Here is a 10,808-nt window from a genome sequence, read left to right as displayed (position 1 = left end):
AGTACTGAGATTACAGGCATGAGCCACTGTGTCTGGCAAGGACAACGTCCTTAACATTCTTAGAAACTCTTCTGTTTTGTCAAGAAGGTCTACCGAACACCATTTAAATCCCCTGGGGTCTTAACAAAGGTTGCAAAATCATACCCTTGATACCCTTTATTTAATCTTTACCTTCAGGCCAGTTCTAATTTTGAGAGACCATTGCCTGATATTGAGACTGGCAATGAGAGCTGGTTTTCTTTTCCACCTAACAAACTGAGCAGGTCCTTTTGTAGCTCAGCTCTCTCTTTTAATACTTTATCATGCCAACTAGAAGCACCCAAATGACACTTTGAGATTCTGTCTCCAGGTCCCTTTAGCCAAATCTACAAATTCATTAAGCACAACTTCTGTTGTCTAAGTTACCACGAGAAACTTTGTTTTTGCCAATTGTTTCACCACTACCTGATTCACACTGTTCCAGCCACCAAAGAGTCTCTCCTTACTTGAAATTGCCTGGAGCCAGGCATGGTGGCTGCAGGTGGATAGCCAGACATTTTCCACGTTGGCTCCAAGAGTGAGTGTTCTGGCAAAAAGGATAGAAGCTATGTGGCCTTCTAAGGCCTCAGCACAGAGGTGTCTTAGCATCATATCTGTCCTACCCTATTAGCTGAAGCAGTCACAAGCCCATTGAGATTTAAGACAAGTGGACATAGATGTCACCTCTTGATGAAGGAATGTCAAAGAATTTGCGTCCACATTTTAGAATCACCACAGTAGCCTTATCTGGGTGGGTCATATCTCTTCTGTGTGGCATCACTTGGAATTACACATACCTTTGTGGTCCCATGGCAGGTCACATGCCTGTGTGGTCCCATGGCAGATAAACTGGGGCCTGGCAGATCCCAAATGGTGATTGATGTAAACTGAGATAGTTCAGACTTCCTCAAGTGGCAACTGAACTCCAAAAAAGCAAGCCCCAATGTACAAACATTTCACAAGTTCCTGACTTCATCACATTTGCTGATGGCCCATTGGCCAAAGTAGGGCACATGGCCAACCCCAGAATCAGTGCGGAAGGGATCACACAAAAGCATGGACACCCGGGGGGCATGACTCACTGGAGGCCATTGGTGCGACAGTCTACCATACCTGGGCAGCTCCCATTTATCTTTAAAAGTTCAGTTCATGCCTGGCCTCCAAGAAGCCCTCTCTGACAGATTGGGTCATCACCTGTCTCTCCTCTGGACTCCCACAGTACCCTTTACACATCTCTACCTCTGTATCTACCCTCTTTTTTTCTAATTATGTATGTATCATTTCTGTTTCCCTCATTGGAACAAGCCTTTGAGGTTGTGTTCTATTGATCTTTGTATACCTAGAGTCTAGCCCCGTGCCTTGGAACATTATTGGTATCAATAATGTCTTAATTATTTGATCAATTAAGCCATCCATGAATAAAGTTTTTAAAATAACTATCAAAGATTAAATTATCTCCATTGGTGTTTTCTCTCAACTTCTGCCCTGCATTCCAAGAGATAATGTTTAGTTTGTATTTGTCACATTCTCCAACCAAACATGCAGTTCTTCAGGGAGCTAACCTCGCTCAGGAAGTTGACCTCGACTAGAGGTTAGGAGAAGTAGCAGAGTGTAGAACAGCGGTTCCAAGATTTTTTAATTTCATAGACTTAGTCACATTTCCAAAGAAGTGTGAGGGTTAACAGAAAGTTGCCAATTTTTTTTTTTTTTTATAAAGCAGGACATTAAAAACATACATACACACATATCAATACCACCACCTCTTCAGAAAAGTGGAAAGGTATAATCTTAGAATGAAAGTATAGGAAAGGCAGGTATATAGTCGCAATTAGTCAAAGATTAGAGCTCAATATTATGGCTGCCTTGATATCAGGGAGACCTCAAATGGCCTAATTACAAGATCTCCTCCCTACTTTGCTGATGAGGTCCCCCAGCCAAACCACCTTCCTTATTGTGGGAGCCAGGCACAATTTCTGCTTATCCCTGAGTAGTGGGCTTCAGCACCGTGCCAGCCCACAGAATTACGCAAACAGCCAATCACATTCTCTTATAGGAAACGGGGGTATTCCACCGTTTTGACATTACAAAGCCTGCCTCCCACAGCTCCTGGTAATCCCTGAATGCAACTCCCATGTAGCAATCCATGGCATGCAGCGTTATCCTCCTGGGTATGAGCATATGTGACTAATAAACTGCTATTGATCTCATTCGTCCAGTGTTGAGGTCATGTTGTGATCCTCCTAACTTTAGGGGGTGGGAATCTCTCCCTCATCAATAGGGTGAAGAACATAAAATCAAAACAAGGTGATAACCTGACAGCTATGTTCAGAGTACCCCGGACTGTCCTCGTTTTACTTATTTCACCATGAACCAGGGAAATGAGTCTAGCAGAGATCTGAGGATCCACTCTGGGAGCACTGGAGAGCACTGTACACGGAGTCAGGAGACCTAAGATCTAATAGTCCAAACCATTCTTCAAAATATTTGTCTGACCTTGACAAATCATTACCTTTCTTGGGCCTCAAGTCCCAGCTATAAAATGGTGGGGCAAGCCAGGTGCAGTGGTTCCCGCCTGTAATCCCAGCATTTTGAGAGGCCAGGCGGGAGGATTTCTTGAGCCCAGGAGTTCAAGATCAGCTTGGGCAACATGGTGAGATCTCATCTCTTAAAAAAAAAAAAAAAAAAAAAAAAAAAAAAATTTAATTAGCTGGGCACAGTGTCAAGTGCCTATGGTCCCAGCTACTCAGGAGGCGGAGGCAGGAGGATCACTTGAGCCCAGGAGGTCAAGGCTTCAGTGAGCAGTGATTGTACCACTGCAGTCCAGCCTGAGCAACAGAGTGAGACCCTGTCTCAAAAATAAAATAAAATAAAATGTAAAAGATGGGAAAGCTGTAGCCACCTCTGTGATTCTACAAAGACAATCTGATGAAATGAGTGAATGGCTGGCAGTCCTTAGGTCATGCTAAAGGGCTGTGTGTTTTTAGAAGACTTTTTATCCCCATGTGTTTCTGAGTGGAACAACAGCAGACGGTGGGAGAAGAGAGATCTAAGAGACCAACAGGGCAGCCACAGTCTTCTGGCAGGAAGTCACACCTTAGCTGGATCCCTCTAAAGCCTTGCTGCTTTCAGCACTCCGATCCTATCCACAGTAAATGGAGTTTTAAAATCTCTTCCCTCCCTCCACCACTTTGTGGTCTATCCCCTGACCTCAGATGTCTCATCTGAGCCATTAATTCCATCCAATCAGAGATCTTGCTTTGGCAGACACAGAATTGCCACACCTTCTACAGTCTATACTTCCCCCCCCCCCGCTTCCTGAAAGCAAGGTGCTTGGGGACCCAGAAATTAGGCCAGGTCCTCATAACCTTATCAAAATAGCACTGCTAGGCCTTCTATGCAGCAACACTCAGAGACAGGGCCAAAGAGTGGGAAACGGAGCATCCAGGGTCTCAGCCAGCAGAGCCCAGATGCCTTCTGCAGTTAAGATCCCTGGACTCAGAATCAGAAAGCTGTTAAGCAGGAAGGAACACACTGCCATGAAGAGATAGAAAGAAGCCAGAGCCAGCATGTCTGGAATGCATCAGGTAGATGAATGGGAAGATGGCTGGGATGGAGTTGGAGGGAGGAGGGAAGTCAGCAGCAAGGGGCAAGGACATCCATGGCCTTAAAAAGTACCCTACAAACAAGAAGCCAGGTTAGCTCGCCTATGAAGAGGGACAGTCTTACCAGATCATGTGTTAGAGTCCCCAGATCCTGGGGAGCATGAGAGAAGTGCAGACTCAGCTGGCTCTAGTACTAGATTAAGGAGGTCCTAGGTGGGCAAGGTGGGCTGCATTTTTCATAAAATGCCCTAGAAGCCTCTGCGGTTTACCAAAGTGAATAGCTCCTTTGGACTTAACAGTCTGCAAGGCTCATTCCAGTTAGAATGTTCCATCACCCTAAATGCTGGGAAACCAAGCGAATCTCCTCCCACTTGCAAGCTTCCAACAGCGGCTTCCAACAGTGCCACTGCAGTATCAGAAACTGCAGGGAAGGTGCCAGGGCTGACTTCCATGAAGAAATAGGAGAACAGGCAGGCAGACAGTGGAGAGGCAGGGCCAGCCCACAGAATGTCTCCACCAGAATTCATAGAGACCGGCAGGATAAAAATCAACCAAATAAACGTTGGTTCAAAAAATTCACCACACCTGTGAGTGAGAGACAAGTCATCAGCACTGTCTACAAAAATGAACCTAGGGCTTCTGGTGACATCCAGTTGGTGGGTTATCAGGAGTGCCCCAGGTGATCAGAAGCTGGCTTCGACTGAGTCCTTTCTGTGGCGCTGTCTCCTCCTCTTTCCCAGAGTTCCTCTCCTCTCCCAGTGGGCAGGGATGAGCAAGAGGAATGGCTCACCCTTGAGAACTGGGGTTCCATAGCCCAGGTCAATTCTCCAGCTCTCCCACTTACCAGCCAAGACAGGAGGTGAGGATTGAGATGGGATGAACCCAGCAGGCGGCCGTGAGGTAAAGGTGGCCATGAATGTAATGTGCCCAGCACAGTGCCTGCTGAAAGGCAACCCTCCCTCCCTGGTCTGAAGACCAAACAAGCAGACTGTACTCAAGAAAGCCAGAAGAACCTTCCAGCTGTCTGGACCAGCAGGTGCCAGCCCAGGGGCTGAAGGAGACGTGATGCCCAGAGCAAAAAGCACCCGCAGGCCCCCTGAAGGGCTGGGTGTTCTGGAATAGATGAGGGGGCGAAATGGGGCTGGGGACCAGGGACGGACAGGGTGGGTCCAGGGCCTGCCTTGCTTCCAAAGGGCTGCTCCAACATTGAAAAACACCCAACCAGCTTCCTTTCAGAAAGACTGGAATATTCCAAAACTTCTCACTGGAGGCTCCGGAGGAGGTGGGCTCCAGCTGAAAAGGAAATGCAGAGGCGTGGGCGCTCCCGGCCTGCATCCTGCACCTCTTACACTGTGGCTTTCCCACAGACTTTTGAAGAATAGGTCAGAAGAAAAGGGTTAAAGCGTTAAAAGGGGAACAACCATTGCGGGGCTCAGAGAGGAGGCTAATGTTCTTTGGGCTGCCCCACCCTGATCTCCGGCCACAGGATGAGGGCCCCCTTCCGCCGCAACCTGCCACTCTCACACCAATACGGGACCGCCTTCTCTTCCTTCCCCACCCCCCCACCCCACCCTGCCATCCTTTCTCCCCCCATCTCCGCCTCTGATTGGCTGAGCCCCCGGCTCCCCGCTCCCCCTCTCCTCCATCCCCGGTGAAAACTGCGGGCTCCGAGCTGGGTGCAGCAACCGGAGGCGGCGGCGCGTCTGGAGGAGGCTGCGGCAGCGGAAGACCCCAGTCCAGGTGGGAACTGGAGCCGGCGGGACCTGGGGCTCGGGGACTGCCGTCAAGCGCCCATGCAAGCCCTCCCAACACTAGGCTTCGGGCCACGGTCCGAGGGCGCCCAGGGAAGAGGGCGCAGAGCTTAGGGAGGGGCCTGCTTTCCAGGCAGGGGCGGGAGTGAGATGCTACTGCAGGGCCGGGGCCCAGTCGCACGGCGACGTCTTTCGGGGAAGGCGCTCCCGGGCTTTCGCCCGCTGGGGAACGGGTGTCTGGGGCTGGGGCGCTGGAGAACAGGGAGGAAGGGCACCAAGGACAAACTGTTGGTCTGCGTTCCACCCAGAAGTCCCCAAACCCAGCTCGCAGAGGTGGGGAGGAGGACGGGTGAAACTGTGGGGAGAGGACGAAGGATGGCGAGTGGAGGGAATCTGCCCGGTGACCTCGCGGTGGGCTGGGTGCGGGGCACCGGAGGAGAAGGAAGCCGCAATGCCGCAGGCGGGGACTGGGTGGAAGGCGGGCGGACGGGGGAGGGGAGAACTGGAAAAGGATGAGAGAGGGGGAAGGGGGACTCAGCTGAGAAAGGAGAGGATTGGAATACGGAAATGGAATAAGGGTGAGGCCCGCCGGGGGCTTGAGAGGGAGGAAGAGCAGACCTTCTCCGGGTCTGGAGCCGCCTGAGGACACAAATCAGAGGAAATGAACACAGACTGAACCTCCCCAGCCGCTCTCCACCCCTCTCCTGGCTCTTCTACCCTCTCCAGCCCCAGACCCAATTCTTCCCTTTCTTGCTCTTGCCACTGTTCCCCCTTCCCCTCCTAGATCCCAAGCCCGCACATCATCTCAAACAAGAGTCCTCGAATCAAAAGCCAGATGCAGACCCCCCTTCCTCCTGGATCTGACTCAGGGCAGCAGCTCCACCCCGGGACAGAGAGAGCATTGATTGTAGCTGCAGCCGCCGCAGGATCTAGCCTCACCCGTCAAGGGGCTGAGCGCCAGGGACCCTGAACTCGGCGAGTGGCGCACCCTGCGCACCCGGGCGCACTCTACCGAGGCAATGCCCTGCGCGCGCTCGCGGGTGCATGCCCCTTCTGTGGCCTCTCCTGGGCGAGCACTGCTCTGCGGACAGGCTGGGCTACCGGCTCCGCGTCGCCTCGCCTCGCCAAGGGTTGGTTCAGCCAAGGCTGCAAAAACAAAAAGACCAGACAGCCTAGCCAGGGTGGCTGTTAAAACTGGGCTGGAAAACTGCAGTCCCAGGAACTCCAGAGAGCTGGACATTGGGAAGCGTCCTTGACTCACATACAATTGGAGATCACTGTGGCTTTCTCTCCTCCGGGAACACGCTTAGCCTGTGCCCTATCCAGATAGGAATAGATGCTCCCTATCTGGGAGCATCCTTAGCCATGGTGGATGGTCTTTAGCCATCCACTGGGGACGGCGAATGACTTAGGGATTTGTGGCTCACTTATATGAAGCAGTCATCGCCAGATGTTGGTTGTTTTTCTTAACTCCCATCATAACCCGGTGGGTATGTAAGATTCAGAGAGATTCATTCATTCATTCACAATAAATATCTTTGGAGTGTATGCTATATGCCAGTAATCTGCAAATGGAAATGGTTTTGAGCATTGGGGATTTTCTTCTGAACAGGAAATGGGAAGTCCCTAAATGGGGAGTCTTTGTTTAACAGATCCAGAGTTTTAATTTGAAAGACAAAAAGAGTTCTGGAGATGGTTAAAATAGTAATTATTATGCTTTTTGTATTTTACCACGATTAAATTTTTTTTTTAAATAGGAAGCCCCAGCCCTCATAGGTCTTACATTACCATACACTGTGTTAATGTAAGAAGAGGAGAAAGAGTGGTAAAGTCACTTAAAGGCACCCAGCTAGTCAGTGCTCCATGGCCAAGCACAGAAACACACCATGACAGGGCTTGTTCTCCCTCCTTACTTGATTTCCCTGAGCAGGAAAGAGCCAGTGGCTGTATCATGTTCAATGAGAAGTAGGGACGAGAGGGGGGATGGAGAGAGGGACTTAGATGTCTGCCATAGCCATTATGTCATGTTCCCAGGGACCCCCAGCCCTGGCAGTAAGTGTGGCACACCTTGGCTGATTCCCATCCTGTTCCCAACCCAGATCCAGGACTGAGCTCCCAGAACCATGAACCCGGCCATCAGCATCGCTCTCCTGCTAACAGGTACCCGGCATGGGGCAGGGCTGGGGCTCCAGGCACCCTGGCTTCCTTCCCTCCAGAGAAGTGGCTTCTCCCTCACAGTCTCAGAAAAGCGCAGGTGACTGTTTTTCAGAGGGCTCTTTTCATCCCAAAGTCAGCCAACCCACCTCGCTGATACTCTGACAGCCTGAGGTGGTTTTTGGAAACACAGTTTGCTGAGCCCTCCCTCATATTGAACTAAAATCCCCAATTGAGAACCCAGAACCTGTATCAATTCCCCAAAATCTCCTGTCCTTGAAACACATTGATAGGATCCAAGGCTCAAGCAGACTTGGGAGGAAGGCTGGGGTCTGCAAAGGAGAAGTGGGATCCCTGGAGTGGGGAAAGGCACTCAGAGAGCAGACCCCAGTCCCCTCCCTAGCCAGGCCCATCTCTCCACTTCAGGTGGGTGGGAGGCCCCTACGCTGTAGGCCCCTCCAATTTGAAGGAGGCACTGCTGGTGCCAGTCTTGCAGGTCTCCCGAGGGCAGAAGGTGACCAGCCTAACGGCCTGCCTAGTGGACCAGAGCCTTCGTCTGGACTGCCGCCATGAGAATACCACCAGCTCACCCATCCAGTACGAGTTCAGCCTGACCCGTGAGACAAAGAAGCACGTGCTCTTTGGCACCGTGGGGGTGCCTGAGCACACATACCGCTCCCGAACCAACTTCACCAGCAAATACAACATGAAGGTCCTCTACTTATCCGCCTTCACCAGCAAGGATGAGGGGACCTACACGTGTGCACTCCACCACTCTGGCCATTCCCCGCCCGTCTCCTCCCAGAACGTCACTGTGCTCAGAGGTGAGGCAAACTCCTAAAAAGGCCAAGTGAACTGGGAGAGCCAGGCTCGGGGACAGCAGGCAGTTTCCTTGGCTGGGCTGGAGAGGAGAATAGCCCCATAACTCTCTCACCCTCTCCCAACTGCTGCCTGGTCAACTGGGGAACCATTGCCTTCAGTGTGAATGGGGTGAAAAGCTCAGGGCCAGTCAGACAGGCAGAGTAGTGTGGTAGATGCTTCCACCAGAACTGTGGGCAAGGCCCTGGGCCTCCCTAATCTTCCCTCTCCCCAACGGGAAAACAGGGATGACACCACTTCCCTCAGCCAGTTTTCTTGTGATGATGTTTAGTAAGGTTTTCATAAGATGATATGTGTGCAAGAGGTAAGTAATTTACAAACGGGAAAGATGGCTGGTTCTGAGGCCAGGCTGCTCCTGGTCCCACCTAAGACGTCACGCTACCTGCCTCTCAAAGGGAGTATACCCTTGCTTTGGGCCTGTGCCTTACTGAGTCCTGATCCCTCTTCCTTCCTACCCCTCCCCCGGCCCTCTTCTCTTTCGGCAGACAAACTGGTCAAGTGTGAGGGCATCAGCCTGCTGGCTCAGAACACCTCGTGGCTGCTTCTGCTCCTGCTCTCCCTCTCCCTTCTCCAGGCCACGGATTTCATGTCCCTGTGACTGGTGGGGCCCATGGAGGAGATAGGAAGCCTCAAATTCCAGTGCAGAGATCCTACTTCTCTGAATCGGCTGACCCCCTCCCCACAGTCCCTCACACCTTGAGGAGAAGTGGGGACCCCATCCCTCATCAGGAGTCCCAGTGCTGCATGCGATTATCTACCCACATCCCCGCGGCACCTCACCCTCTCCACACACCTCTGGCTGTCTTTTTGTACTCTTTGTTCCAGAGCTGCTTCTGTCTGGTTTATTTAGGGTTTATCCTTCCTTTTCTTTGAGAGTTCGTGAAGAGGGAAGCCAGGATTGGGGACCTGATAGAGAGTGAGAGCATGTGAGGGGTAGTGGGATGGTGGGGTACCAGCCACTGGAGGGGTCATCCTTGCCCATTGGGACCAGAGACCTGGGAGAGACTTGGATGAGGAGTGGTTGGGCTGTGCCTGAACCTAGCACGGACACGGTCTGTCCTGAGAGCACTCCTCAGCAGGCATGGCTGGTGCCTGAAGACCCCAGATGTGAGGGCACCACCAAGAATTTGTGGCCTACCTTGTGAGGGAGAGAACTGAGCATCTCCAGCATTCTCAGCCACAACCAAAAAATAAAAATAAAAACAGCCCTCCTTACCACTGTGCAAGTTCCCCAAGGGCTTTGGGGCATGAGCCGGTGAAGATGCAGGTTTGACCGGGAAAGCAGCGCTAGTGGAGGGTTGGAGGAGGAAGTAAAGGATGAGGGTTCATCATCCCTCCCTGCCTAAGGAAGCTAAAAGCATGGGCCTGCTGCCCCTCCCTGCCTCCACCCACAGTGGAGAGGGCTACAGAGGAGGACAAGACCCTCTCAGGCTGTCCCAAGCTCCCAAGAGCTTCCAGAGCTCTGACCCACAGCCTCCAAGTCAGGTGGGGTGGAGTCCCAGAGCTGCACAGAGTTTGGCCCAAGTTTCTAAGGGAGGTACTTCCCCCCCTCGCCCATCAGTGCCAGCCCCTGCTGGCTGGTGCCTGAGCCCCTCAGACAGCCCCCTGCCCCGCAGGCCTGCCTTCTCAGGGACCTCTGTGGGGCCCGAGGCAGGCCATGGAGTGAGACCCAGGAGCTGGACACTTCTCGGGAAATGGCTTTTCCCAACCCCCAGCCCCCGCCCGGTGGTTCTTCCTGTTCTGTGACTGTGCATAGTGCCACCACAGCTTATGGCATCTCATTGAGGAAAAAGAAAACTGCACAATAAAACCAAGCCTCTGGAATCTGTCCTCGTGTCCACCTGGCCTTTGCTCCTCCAGCAGTGCCTGCCTGCCCTGCTTCGCTGGGGCCTCCACAGGTGAGGCTGGGGGATGCCACCTCTTCCTCTTTCCTGACTTCTCCCCAACCATTTAGTAGCGACGCTGCCCCAGGGGCTAATGACTGCACACTGGGCTTATTTTCAGAATGACCCTAATGAGACACATTTGCCCAAATAAACATCCCATGTCTGCTGACTCACCTGGCTAGAACAACACGCTTACCTGCCAACACATGGGCCGAACCACTTGGCCCTGGCTCTTGAATGCACAAGTGGCTTTGCGTGAACCTACGCTAAGTTACGCAGTCTGCTTTTAATTCTCAGCTCTGGTAGTTCTTCAGAAATGCCCCCTCCAGGCACATCCGCTACTGGGAGACGCCCATGTCCTCGAGGCATCGCTTCCTAAATCCAAAAGCATTGGCAGGAGAAAGGACTGGGGACAAATACTGTCCCTTTGGGAGTAGGGAGGGAACACTGAGCCCCATCCCTGGCTCCTCCCCTAAAAGTAGAGTAAAATGGGAGCGAGCATCCTGGGATTGGGGGCT

The 10,808-nt window shown here is 52.2% G+C and overlaps 1 protein-coding gene across 1 annotated transcript; it reads left to right on the top strand.

Moving 5' to 3' along the window:
* Nucleotides 1–5,272: 5,272 nt before the first annotated feature.
* THY1 (Thy-1 cell surface antigen) lies at nucleotides 5,273–10,232 on the top strand. Its single transcript, XM_050759403.1, has 4 exons — nucleotides 5,273–5,360; nucleotides 7,471–7,531; nucleotides 8,014–8,349; nucleotides 8,890–10,232. Exons 2-4 carry the CDS (start codon nucleotides 7,495–7,497, stop codon nucleotides 9,000–9,002), a joined length of 486 nt encoding a protein of 161 aa, XP_050615360.1. The 5' UTR covers nucleotides 5,273–5,360; nucleotides 7,471–7,494; the 3' UTR covers nucleotides 9,003–10,232.
* Nucleotides 10,233–10,808: the final 576 nt, after the last annotated feature.

This window comes from Macaca thibetana, chromosome 14 (genome assembly GCF_024542745.1).
Source record: "Macaca thibetana thibetana isolate TM-01 chromosome 14, ASM2454274v1, whole genome shotgun sequence".
NCBI lineage: Eukaryota > Metazoa > Chordata > Mammalia > Primates > Cercopithecidae > Macaca > Macaca thibetana.
Note: the sequence above shows the minus strand (reverse complement) of the source record. Positions and strands in the feature narration are given on the sequence as shown.